At 42.7% G+C, this 11257-nt stretch overlaps 1 protein-coding gene across 1 annotated transcript in view; it reads left to right on the top strand.

Moving 5' to 3' along the window:
- The first annotated feature begins 8204 nt into the window (after positions 1-8204).
- The window catches only part of KCTD1 (potassium channel tetramerization domain containing 1), a 205605-nt gene continuing 202552 nt past the window's right edge, over positions 8205-11257 (top strand). The window contains exon 1 of the mRNA XM_024235808.3: positions 8205-8329. Within this exon, the coding sequence (XP_024091576.1) occupies positions 8321-8329 (9 nt within the window). The 5' untranslated portion in view covers positions 8205-8320. The remainder of the gene's footprint in view (positions 8330-11257) is intronic.

Below are 11257 nucleotides of genomic sequence, written 5' to 3'. Positions count from 1 at the left end.
TCAGGTACAAGTTCACACCTACACAATGACAAACACATAGGGCATGTCTAAAATATTGTCAAACACCAGGCTGTTTTGCCTACATAATTTCAAGTATCCAGACACACCATTTAGCAATTCCCAGTGATTTGATTTGGCTCAGAATATCCAAGTTTTTATAACACAATGAAGGAATCCTCAACGAATGGGGCATTTTAGCTGCGCTGGACAAAGAATGGTGATCAGACCCAGCTCCCACTCACCCTGGGTCTTCAATGTGATGACATGGTCAACACAAGGTCCTGGGGTTTCTGCCCCACTTCTTTGTGGGCCATCATGACCAGGTGTAACTCAGATGTAACACTAATTAAGAAGAGAATCAGAGAACTAGATGCCTTGCTTTGTTTTTTACCATATTGTACTTTTTTCCTCTCACCTGTTTCTTAGAGTTTAATATTTGTATACTTTACTCATTTTTAATTGTGGCAAAAAATATATAAAATTTTCCATTTTAATGATTTTTAAGTGTACAGTTCACTGGCATTAAGTACAACAATCACGTTGTTGTCCAACCATCACCACCATCCACGTCCAGATCTTTCTCATCTTCCCAAATTGAAACTCTGTACCCCTTAAACAACAGCTCCCCATTCTTTCCTCTCCCCAACCCCAGGTAACTACTATTCTACCTTCTATCTTTATGAATTTGACTATCCTAAGTACCCTACATAAATGGAATCACACAATATTTGTCCTTCTATCTCCACTCTATTTTGATATTGCCAGAAAATCCAAAAGTTAGAAAGAGTTAAACCCTGGGTATGATCAATAAAACTAAAATAACAAATATGTATGAATACTGGCCATCTTCTGGGTTCTGAGTTAGATGCTTTCTCTTTGATATCTGTCTTTACTACATAAAGATAAGTTTTAAACTATGTATTCATTGTAGAAGACCAAAGGTTTAGCTTCTTCTCCCCGCAAAAGACATCTTTAAGTAGGCTTTACTATAGGAAGAAAACCTGCAGCAATGCTTGCCCTTGCCTTGGGGAAATAAGGAATAATAGGAGTATAATAATGCTTTATCTATCAAAATCTTCAGACACAAAAAAACAAAATAAAAGGCTGATGAGTTACCATTATCTGCAAGCTCTTTCACAGAGGCTTTGTTTTGTTTAGGGACATCTACAATTAGAAAAGAAATAGACACACCAACTTTGTTTTCTCAGCAGGAGCTGCTGTACATTTGGTACAATCGATTCCTTTTTCCTTTTTTAAAAATTAAGATATTCATTATCTACAAAGCAACCTTAGAGGGACAGATTGAGGATTTAATTTCAGATTTTCATGTCTGACTCTGATAACCAGATGGTCTTTACACAATGGAAGTTTTGTACCATCAGTCATAATTGTTTCTTATCACTACTATTATTAATGTTATTAGTAAAAATAACGTTGAAATCATTTAACCATCCATACTGAATAGTCCTGTTGATTTGCTCCCCATCTCCCAGTGCACATTTTAACTGATCAGGCTAATACTCATTAAGACCCTAGAAACTGCTTTCTCTCCTGATAACTTTAAAGAAAGTGCACAGATTCTTGCTATCAGTAGCAATTTGTTTATAGCGGCTCTTGCCAGAGTTAGAGTTAATACTTTGTTTCTTTTTCTTTTTTCTTTGTGTTTTTGTTTTTTGTTTGTTGTTTGTTTGTTTTTTGAGCGAGAGTCTTGCTCTCTCCTGGCTGGAATGCAGTGGGGTGATCTTGGCTCACTGCAATCTCTACCTCCCAGATTCAAGTGATTTTCCTGCCTCAGTCTCCCAAGTAGCTGGGATCACAGGCATCTGCCACCATGCCCAGCTATTTTTCATATTTTTTAGTAAAAATGGGTTCACCATTTTGGCCAGGCTGGTCTCGAACTCCTGACCTCAGGTGATCCACCTGCCTTGGCTCCCAAATTGCTGGGATTACAGGCGTTGGCCACTGCACCTGGCCTTGTTTCTTGTTTAATTATTACTTATTGACAAGATTTTTTTGTTGTTCTTGACCTTTGGGTGTGTGTGTGTGTGTGCGCGCGCGCGTGTGTGCGTGTGGTTTTTGTTTTTTGTGTTTTTTTTTTTGGTGGGGGGGTTGGCTATAGCATATTCGCAATTCTTCTTGTTTTAAATACATTTTATGTGTTTAATCATAGCATGATTCCACTGGATAAGTTTTATTGGATTTTTTCAGGGGTGGAGCAGGGAAAGGTTTTTTAAAAATTGAAATATGACATCCATATCATTAGAGTTTTAAAGTTAGTGATATGCTTAAGGCGGATTTCTTATGGTTAGCAAAGCTGAGAGGTTCTGACACCCAAAGGATGCAAAAAGAGATAACTTACATAAATGTATATGGTGCCCCGGAGGTGCCGCAATTGTATTATGGGGTTTCTCATGAACGGCCTTGGTTCAGACAGTAGAACAGTGAAGCAAAGCTAAGTGGTTCTGTACCGGATGGGCTGTGCATGTGACACATTACACTGCAAACAGAAGTAACTTTCAGTGCCAGAGAGTTTACTAGGAGGCACTGTGGAATATGAACTAGCACAAAATATCTAAGGAAATGTATATCTTATTAAAAATGTTTCTTTAAAACAGCCACTGCATTTCTTTAAAAAGCCACTAGCTTTAAAATGGATAGCCTAACAGATTACATGGAGTAATCTGAAAATGATAAGGTCTGAAGCTTAGCAAAGAATATATTTAATACATAAACTGGAGAATGTAGAAAATAGGATGGTATGATATGATTGATTGATTGAACTATTTCTTAGAGATTTCAATCAGCCCTGAAGTTTATTTCTTCCTATTTTGAAAACTGCATTTTCTTTTTTTTAAATTGTTTGTGAAGTGCTTGCTTATACTGATTTCGTAACTCCTGAAAGGCAAAAAGCAAATAATTATGAAGAAAGAGGTTCATGGCAGAATTCTAGTCAAGTACCACTTCTTACACGAGCAATTATACATAATGCTTAATTAATTGTTTTATATGTGTGAGGCAGTCTTGTCAAAATCAAGGATCCTCAATGGAACAAAAAGAAAGTGTGTTCACTAGTAAGCAGCATCACAAACATATGATTTTTCATAGCTAGGATTTACCTTGGAGAAAATCTCATTTCACCCCATTATTTTACATGTGACAAAGTGAGATGTCCATGTAATTTCTAGATGAAATAATAAAACAAGATTTAGTTATTATCTTTTTAAAAGATTAGCCACAGAGATGTTGATAAATTAGTACTCCCATTGCAAAGATATCCTTCTTCTATGCTGTTAACTTAAACACTAGAGACCATGTGACTTATTCAGCTACTATAAACCAAAATGATAATAGTTGCTATCATTTATTGAGAACTGACTGTGTGCTAGGCTCAGTTCTAGACACTTTCCCTATATTATCCCATTTAACCTCAAAATAACCCTTCAAAATAGATATTTTCATTCATATTTTATGGCTAAGGAAACTAAGGATCAGGTAACACCACAAGTTAAGGTGGCAGAATTACTACTGTAACTCAACTAGAGTCATAAAACCTACTTGCAATTATTTATTTAAAATATAGAAGGTAAGTATCCAGCAAAGAATTTCAAATGCCGGTAGTGAATACAGATACTTCACAACTTTCTCCACACATCTACCTCCTTGTGGACAAACAGATTTCTCAATTGAATAAGACTATCAAAAACAGCTGTCAGGATATCCAATCATAGTCGGGTTTTATTTCTTCATACATCTGTATTGTTTTATAATGTGAGATTATAACTAGCGTTCACATTAGACAACCAGAGAAGAAACTTTGGTAAAAGACCACATTGGGCCAGGCACGGGGGCTCACACCTGTAATCCCAGCACTTTGGGAGGCCAAGGCGGGTGGATCGCCTGAGGTCAGGAGTTCAAGACCAGCCTGGCCAACATAGTGAAACCCCATCTCTACTAAAAAAAAATAATAATGATAATATAAAAATTAGCCGGGCATGGTGGAGCATGCCTGTAATCCCAGCTACTGGGGAGGCTGAGGCAGGAGAATCGCTTGAACCTGGGAGGCAGAGGTTTCAGTGAGCCAAGATCGTGCCACTGTACTCCAGCCTGGGCGACAGAGCAAGACTCCATCTCAAAAAAAAAAAAAAAAAAAAAAAAAGAGACCACATTGATTTAAGGGTCTCAATACAAGGACTTGGTACGTATTTCTGTATCAGAAATATGCCCACTGGCATATCTGCAACTGTTAGAAGATTTACCTTCTCAGAAGATGAGATATTACAAACTCAATATTGACAGTGATACAGGAAACTAATAGGTTTTCCAGAGGCTAATTATAAACAGGTGGTGGCTGGGGCCAAACTCCAGGAATCACAAACCCATTTTGTTAGAGCTCATTAATGCTTCTATTCAACTCCAGGAAAATGTGCACATTCCACAGCATTATAGGGGGTTTCAGGTTGGCTGATAAAAAACAGGTGATTTTCCCACAAAAAACCCACCCAAGGATAAAATAAAACAATATAATTAGCCTTCCCATGCAGCAGGGCCTCTCATGGTAGTCACAGGTGGATTCTGCTGCAGCAATGATGGAAATGCTGTTGTTTAGTGATCAGGTAGAGGAAACTGTGGCAACCTCACCACAGCTAGTGGTATCTATGCACACCCAGGTTAAGCCCAAGCACTGAGGCCTCTCTATTCTTCCTAATGGAAAGTGCAATGGGATTTTAAAATTTGATCTGAGTGTCTGACTGCTTCAGTGGAGGGCTCTGCAATTTCACATTTCATCTCAGCAGCTAATGTCCAGATCTTGTCAAATCACCGCCAAGAATGTACCGCAGGGCTACCCTGGACAAAACCGTGCTGTTCTGTGGCAACTTGCACTCTGAGGGTTCAGTGACTGTGATGCAACCAAATGTGCTTTCCCATGCTAACATTAGAAGGGGGGCTGCTGCTCCCCTCCAAGAACATCTCGTTTTCTCTTCCACAACTGTTGTAGTGCAAACCTTTTTCAGCTGAGCTGCTAGTTTCAATTCAAAATATCCTATCTTGTTTTTTTCTGCCTTTAAAAAGTGGTAGAACTTATTTTGATAGTGAGACCCTGAAAGATGAAAACAGAAAGAAACCAGTTTTCTTCTTGATTGTTTTCTTGCTGACAATTTTATTGCCATTGTCTTCGTGTGGGTAATGGTTGTTAGGCTGCTGGTCTCATACCAGTTATTTACGGGGGAAAAAAAAAAAAAAGGAGGTTAGATGGATTTTTAATATACTCTTTTTCCCAATTTCTTAAAGATGGGCAAAAAAGGTGCTACAGACACCCCAAAATGCAGATCATTAATTAGATAAAAAGTACAAAAGTACTTTCAGGTCATTTTATGATTGCAGAGGCTGACTGAAGTCTGTTAAGTTTGTATCTCGTACTTGGCAAGATATGAACCTGACTTTTCACATGCTATTTCACTGACAGCCTATTTTAAAATTTAAAATAAATTGTCATTACTCTTGACTGAAAGGTCACGAAGTTTACTGATTTCTTTGTATTGCATGGAACAAAATAAATTTTCAAAATATTTTATACAGCCTCAACTTTGAGATCCCTTTGAAATGCAAGAAGATAAAGATCCCCACCACAATAGAACGAAAATTTACCTTCAGTCTATTTGCCACTGGAATTACTACAAGTTCAAGATCAACCAAACAGGTTGAATCACTTTAAAATGTCAATGGCCTAATGTTTTAAAAGATCATCTTTTTGTAAGTGACGTCATTCTGGAATATTAAAATGTCTTATAAATGTACATTTCAGAACTTAATTCACTCAAATGAATATTATTCCCTTCAGAGCAGTTATCTTAAAAAGGAAAGCCCTTTTTCCAGTAATAATTTCATTGCTTAAAAGATTTTGAGAACTGTCTTTATTCCTCTCAGGAACTAATAAGAAAACTGTCCTGTTTTTAGTCCTATTTTCTTTTTTTGACTCTAAGTAGCATAAGCCATCTTTCTCATCTACTCAATGTCTAGACCTGGCAATAATTTTTTGTGTTGTTGTTTCCAAAGTTAAATGATCAAAGATCAAAACTTTGTTGCCATCAAAGATATTTAGAAGATTGTGCTACAGGATTTGAGGATAATCTCAAAAAGGGAATTTCAAAAGTACGGTTCAAGCCATGTCAACAAAATTTAGAATGCTATGCTCAACTTCGCAGGGTCAGGGCTCACAGAGGAACGTCACTCACCTTTCTTCTTGTCCTGCCTCTTGTGGCCGATCCCCTGTCAATGGCTGGCTCCTGACACTGGGCAAGCTGCCTGTTTCCCTCGTCTATAAAATGATGCCAAAGGACTAGATGCCTGCAAAGGATCTTTCCAGTTCTAAAATTCTAGGACAATGATGCATGGTTCTCTATGTGACACTTGATTGTTTTTGTTTGTTTGTTTTTAATTAAAAGTCACTTTAGGCCACACCTTTAATGTGTTCAGTCATCATATCAGTGATTGGGGATATTTATTCCATAGTCTCTTTTCTTCTCACATTCTCCTGTATTAACATTTAGTGCCATTTAGGGGCAAGAACAAAGTTTTTATTCCATTGAATTTAGGGCTTGTGGACATTTAAAATTTTTTGTTGCTGATCAGAGAACGTATCAACCTTGTGTGTGGGGACAGAGAGAAAAAGAATGTGCAAAGATACGCATGTAATATAAACTTGTTACATTAAAAAAAATCTGCCAACACCCCTGGTTCTCATTATGATGTTAATCTTTCATGTATTATAGCACTAATCTGATTGACTCTATTTACTTTTTAAAAGCTTGGTCCTTCCCTTTTCTGTTGGCATTGCAGCAGTTGCTTACCTTAAAGGAAAAATGATGGTTAAAAAATACTTCCTGTGAAATGCTGCCAGTTGCAGGTATTTGTAGAACATGTCTGGTTCTATTTAGGGTTTTTTACTTTCTTTCTTTAGTATCCTTGGCCATATAACCTGATCTTTTTCATAAGAAATGTCAGCAAAGTCTTTGAATTAATGAACTGTGAAGTGCTCAAAAACATACCATCTCAAAAAGTATCCTGCAAGGATATAACAGTAATGGGAGGTGATCCTTGAGTTTATAACCAAATATCCCACCCTAACCAAAAAGAACTAAGATAACCACTGGCCCAGGCACAATCTCCTTGAACAAAGACCTAGAGAGGAAGAAGTGATGAGGAGTGGGGGAGGTGAGAACCAGAGTAACAATCTGGGGAAATGTATTTATGTTAGCCTGTCTAGCTCTGTTGAGCACTTCCGTCAAATAATGGAATTATACAAACCCCCCTATAAAAGATACCAGGTGGAGAATAGCAAAGAGAAGGGAGGAGGTGAGGTGTGTTCAGAAGGTTGATCAAATAAAACTGAATGCTAGGTCCTTGGCTACACCTAATGTGGGTTTTGTTTTCTTTTAATTTTGCCATTTAAAAAAATGCGGTGTCACTCCTTCAATCTTTCTACAATTCTGCATGGTTGAACATTTGAAATGAGTTTGTGTATCACCCTCAGGCGCTGATTCAGACTTGATTGGGGCAAAGCAGACTGCATGTGCTTATTTTTATCCACATCATTTGGGACGTTATGTCGCCAAAGGAACCAAAAATGTGCTGCTCTATTGCCAAATTATCACCTATCCTTTGATCAGACAGGGCGATGATCCTCAACAAGTTGTGCGACCTTAGTGTAACAGCAATGTCAGGTCAACTTGAGAAAGTGAAGAGAGAGCCCTAGACACAAATAAAAAGAAACAACCAACAATCTTTATAATTATCATCATCTGCTGCTTTTCCCTCTTTTGGCAAAGAAACACTCCATCCATTTGCAGAAATCGCCCGCGGAAACGTTACATCAAAACTAATCACAACGATTAAAATCAGCTTTTCTGTGCAAGAGGAGGGTAAAAAGCAAGTTGGAGGCTGGAATGAGACTGTTTTTCCACCAAAAAAAAAAAATCTGGAAAAAAATTTCCTATGTGTATATTTCTCTATACGTATATGTAGAGCTTTATTTTTGAAGGAGATCAATTGTCTGCCCTGTGATCAGTTAATTTGATTTAAGTTTTATTTTGGAGATTGATTTAGACTAGAGGTAGAGGCATGAGCTAATTGTATCCTGATCCTTGCCTTGAGGGGTTTCAAAGCCCTGGAGCAACTCTTCTCTGTATTTTGTTCTGTCTACCTTAGCCAAGCTATTGCATTTCTCTCTGGTGTGGCGAGCCGAGCAGATCGCTGGGAGAGAAATCGGAAAAGGGGGGAGAGGAAAAGGAAAAGGGGACTTGGAGAGAGACTTTGTGCTTCAATGTTTCAGGTAAGATCTGACGGTTTGGGTTTGTTATTATTTGCTAAGGAGGGTATGGCTGGGACTTTGGGCGCAACTCGCTTTTACGCATGTGCCAGGCATGGGGCGAGAGCGCGGCACACTCGCACACACGCCGCCCGCCGCGGCGGGCGACTAGCAATCCGCTCGGACCCGCAGCGGGGCAGGGGCCGCCGCCTCCTCCGGGGCTGCCGCTCCTGGTTCTCGGCTTTCTTCCTCCAGTGGGAGCTGGCGCGAGCAGGGCGGAGCAGAGCGGGCAGGAGGAGCGGGTGCGGCCAGCCGGGTCCGCGGCCGGGGGCCGGGAGCCGGCGCGCCGGGGCCGGGTTTCCGGATCTCGGGGCCGGGTTCCGGATCTCGGAGAGGAGCCGCCGCGGCTCTGGGAGCCCGTGCCAGAGCCGCCCGCCAGCCGCTCCGCGCGCCAACCTCCCCGGCGGCCGCTCCGCCGCGGCTCTCCCCCGCCCTCCCCGAGCCCCTCCCTCCTCCCCCGAGCCCCGCGCGTCCCTTTCTTCCCTGGCGCAGAGCTCCGCGCCCGCGAACCGGCCCCGCCGAGAGCGCCCAGCGCCGCGGGGGCGCCTACAGCCAAGCGCACATCCCTGCGGGGCGCGCAGGGGGCGGCGGCGCCCGGGGCTGCCCTCCTGCCGGGAGTAGGGGCCCCGCCGCCCCCTTCTCGCAGGCAGCCTCGGCGGCGCCCCCGGACGCCCCGTGAAAGACGCCATTGTGGCGGCCGAGCGGACTGGGGCCCGGGGCGGTTTTTTCTTCCCCCTTTTGCCCGGGCCGGACCGCGCCGCTCCCCTTTGTGAGCCGCGGCCGGTGCCCGGCGCTCTTCGTCTCCGGCCGGGCTGATCCAGATTCGCCGCCTCCGCCCACCCGGGCGCCTTTAAAGCCCCCTCCCACTCCCTCCCATGTCCAGCCCCCCTCCCCCTTTTGGATGCAAACGTTTCATTTATTTTTAAAAAGCTCTCATTCCTTTTCCTCCCCACCTCCTCCCCGGATAAAGGGCACGGCACATGCTCCGGCTTAGAAGTCTCCTTGGGAGGCGGGGAGGGGGTGGGGGCAGCGCTGGGACGGGGGGAGGATGCGAGCGCTGCAGGTAATGGCTGTGGCTTTGCTGCGCTCGCCTCTTCCCCGCGCCGCCGGCAGCGCCAAGTCCGGAGCCCGCATCCTTCCCTCCCCTCCTGGCGGCCTAGGTTCCCTTAAAGGGACAGTTTCCCGGCCGCCTCTGGCCTCCGCCGTCTGAACCAGCGCTCGGGGCGCAGAGGTGGGTGGGAGGGATTCAGTTTGGCTCCTTTCTGACCTCTTTCCTCCTCCGCTCCCCCCAACTCCCGCCGCCCCCCTGCCAACCCCCGCCACCCTTCTTTATTGAAATGTGAAGTGTGCTTCCTCTCCCGCCCCCAAGAGGGACCTGGCTGGAAAACAGAGTCCGCGCCTCCTGGAAAAAGAACGGGGTGGGGGGCGCGTAATGGTGAATTCGCGTTAAAAGTGAGGTCGAGCCCCAAAACATCCAGGAAGAGGAAAGCAGACCTGTGGTGCAGGAATCCCTTACCTGCACGCGCGCTCCGCACAGCCGCCCCGCCACCGCAACTTGCGAACTGTCGCGGGTAGACAGTGTCTGCCTTTGTGCTTTCGAACACTTGCGCTGTCGTGGAAATGATTTTCTGGTATCAAAACGTTTTCAGTGACTGTGCTTCGGGGTTCGGTTGGGCGGAAGCCAACTAAGTTAGCAAAGTCGCAAATGGGGCCGTTGGCTTTGTACGTGGAGAATGGCACACGAGAACTGTCCAGGATCCCAGTGGCACTGGCTTCTTCGCTAAAAGGTGCACCGCAGTAGGCAGGAGTAATTTGGTACAAATGTATTACCTTTTAAATAATAGAACTGGCTGCTTTCAAGCAAATCCTTAACTATGCGGTGTGTGTGCGTGTGTGTCTGTGTGTGTGTGTATCCTGGGTGGTACTGGGAGACATAACAGTTTAACATATTCTTTAAGAAACGTTTGCCTTCTGTTTTCAATCAACTAAGCTGGCAGCTAGAGATACAAGTTTATTTGAGAATACCCTCTGGGTACCAAGCATGCTTGGATTGTTTTAGCAAATTAAAAATGAGCAAAATGCTTTTACCTTCTCAGCAGTAGACTCCTTAAGAGACCTCCTGTTTTGTGTGTATGTGTGCGTTTTTTAGAGAAACATTTTCTGTGTGTATCTCAAATGTGTTTTTAATGTGGAAAAGGAGAAAATAAAGGATTTTAAAAGGCTGAGGCTGATGCTGTAGAATGATTCATTAAACCTGATTCTACATCAAGGAATTCACCTACATATATGGGAATCTGTGGCAACTAATAGCCTACTTGGTGAATTTAAAATAGCAGTGGATCCATTTGTCTCCTGGATAATGGGCAGTGTGCCGATTTATTCCTCGTGTTTGTATTTGTGTGGCATTTGGCTTACTACGAGGGGCTGATGTTCAGGAAACTAAAACACTGACTGCAACAGTTTGACTCGGGAGTCCTGCTGCTGCCTGAATGGAAAGAATTGTGAGCAGTTGTTATGATGACAGTAGGTTAAATGTTTACTAATTAGGTTGCAAAGGTGACCATGAAACTTTAAAACTTTGCATCACGGAGAAAATTTCATTGGGTTAGGCTTATGTTTGTAAGAAGAAGGTATCTAATTAGGCAAAAATGTCACACAGCCGGGAAGAAATTTTGAAATGAATTGAGGGTGAAAGATATTAGCCAAAAATCTCCCACCACAGTATGCAAAACGACTGCAGTGATTTTGCTGTATTAATTATGCCTGAAGCGCAATATATAAAGTTCTCCAACACACACTAGAGGTCTCTCTTCTAGCTGTAAGATTTTTGTGTTTGTAATTCTTTGCCAGAGCTTGCATAGTAGGGGTGCACAGTAATAGCTTGGTTCATAT

Source organism: Pongo abelii, chromosome 17 (genome assembly GCF_028885655.2).
Source record: "Pongo abelii isolate AG06213 chromosome 17, NHGRI_mPonAbe1-v2.0_pri, whole genome shotgun sequence".
Taxonomy (NCBI): Eukaryota; Metazoa; Chordata; class Mammalia; order Primates; family Hominidae; genus Pongo; species Pongo abelii.
The sequence above is the reverse complement of the archived record's forward strand: the minus strand, read 5'-3'. Positions and strand labels throughout refer to the sequence as shown.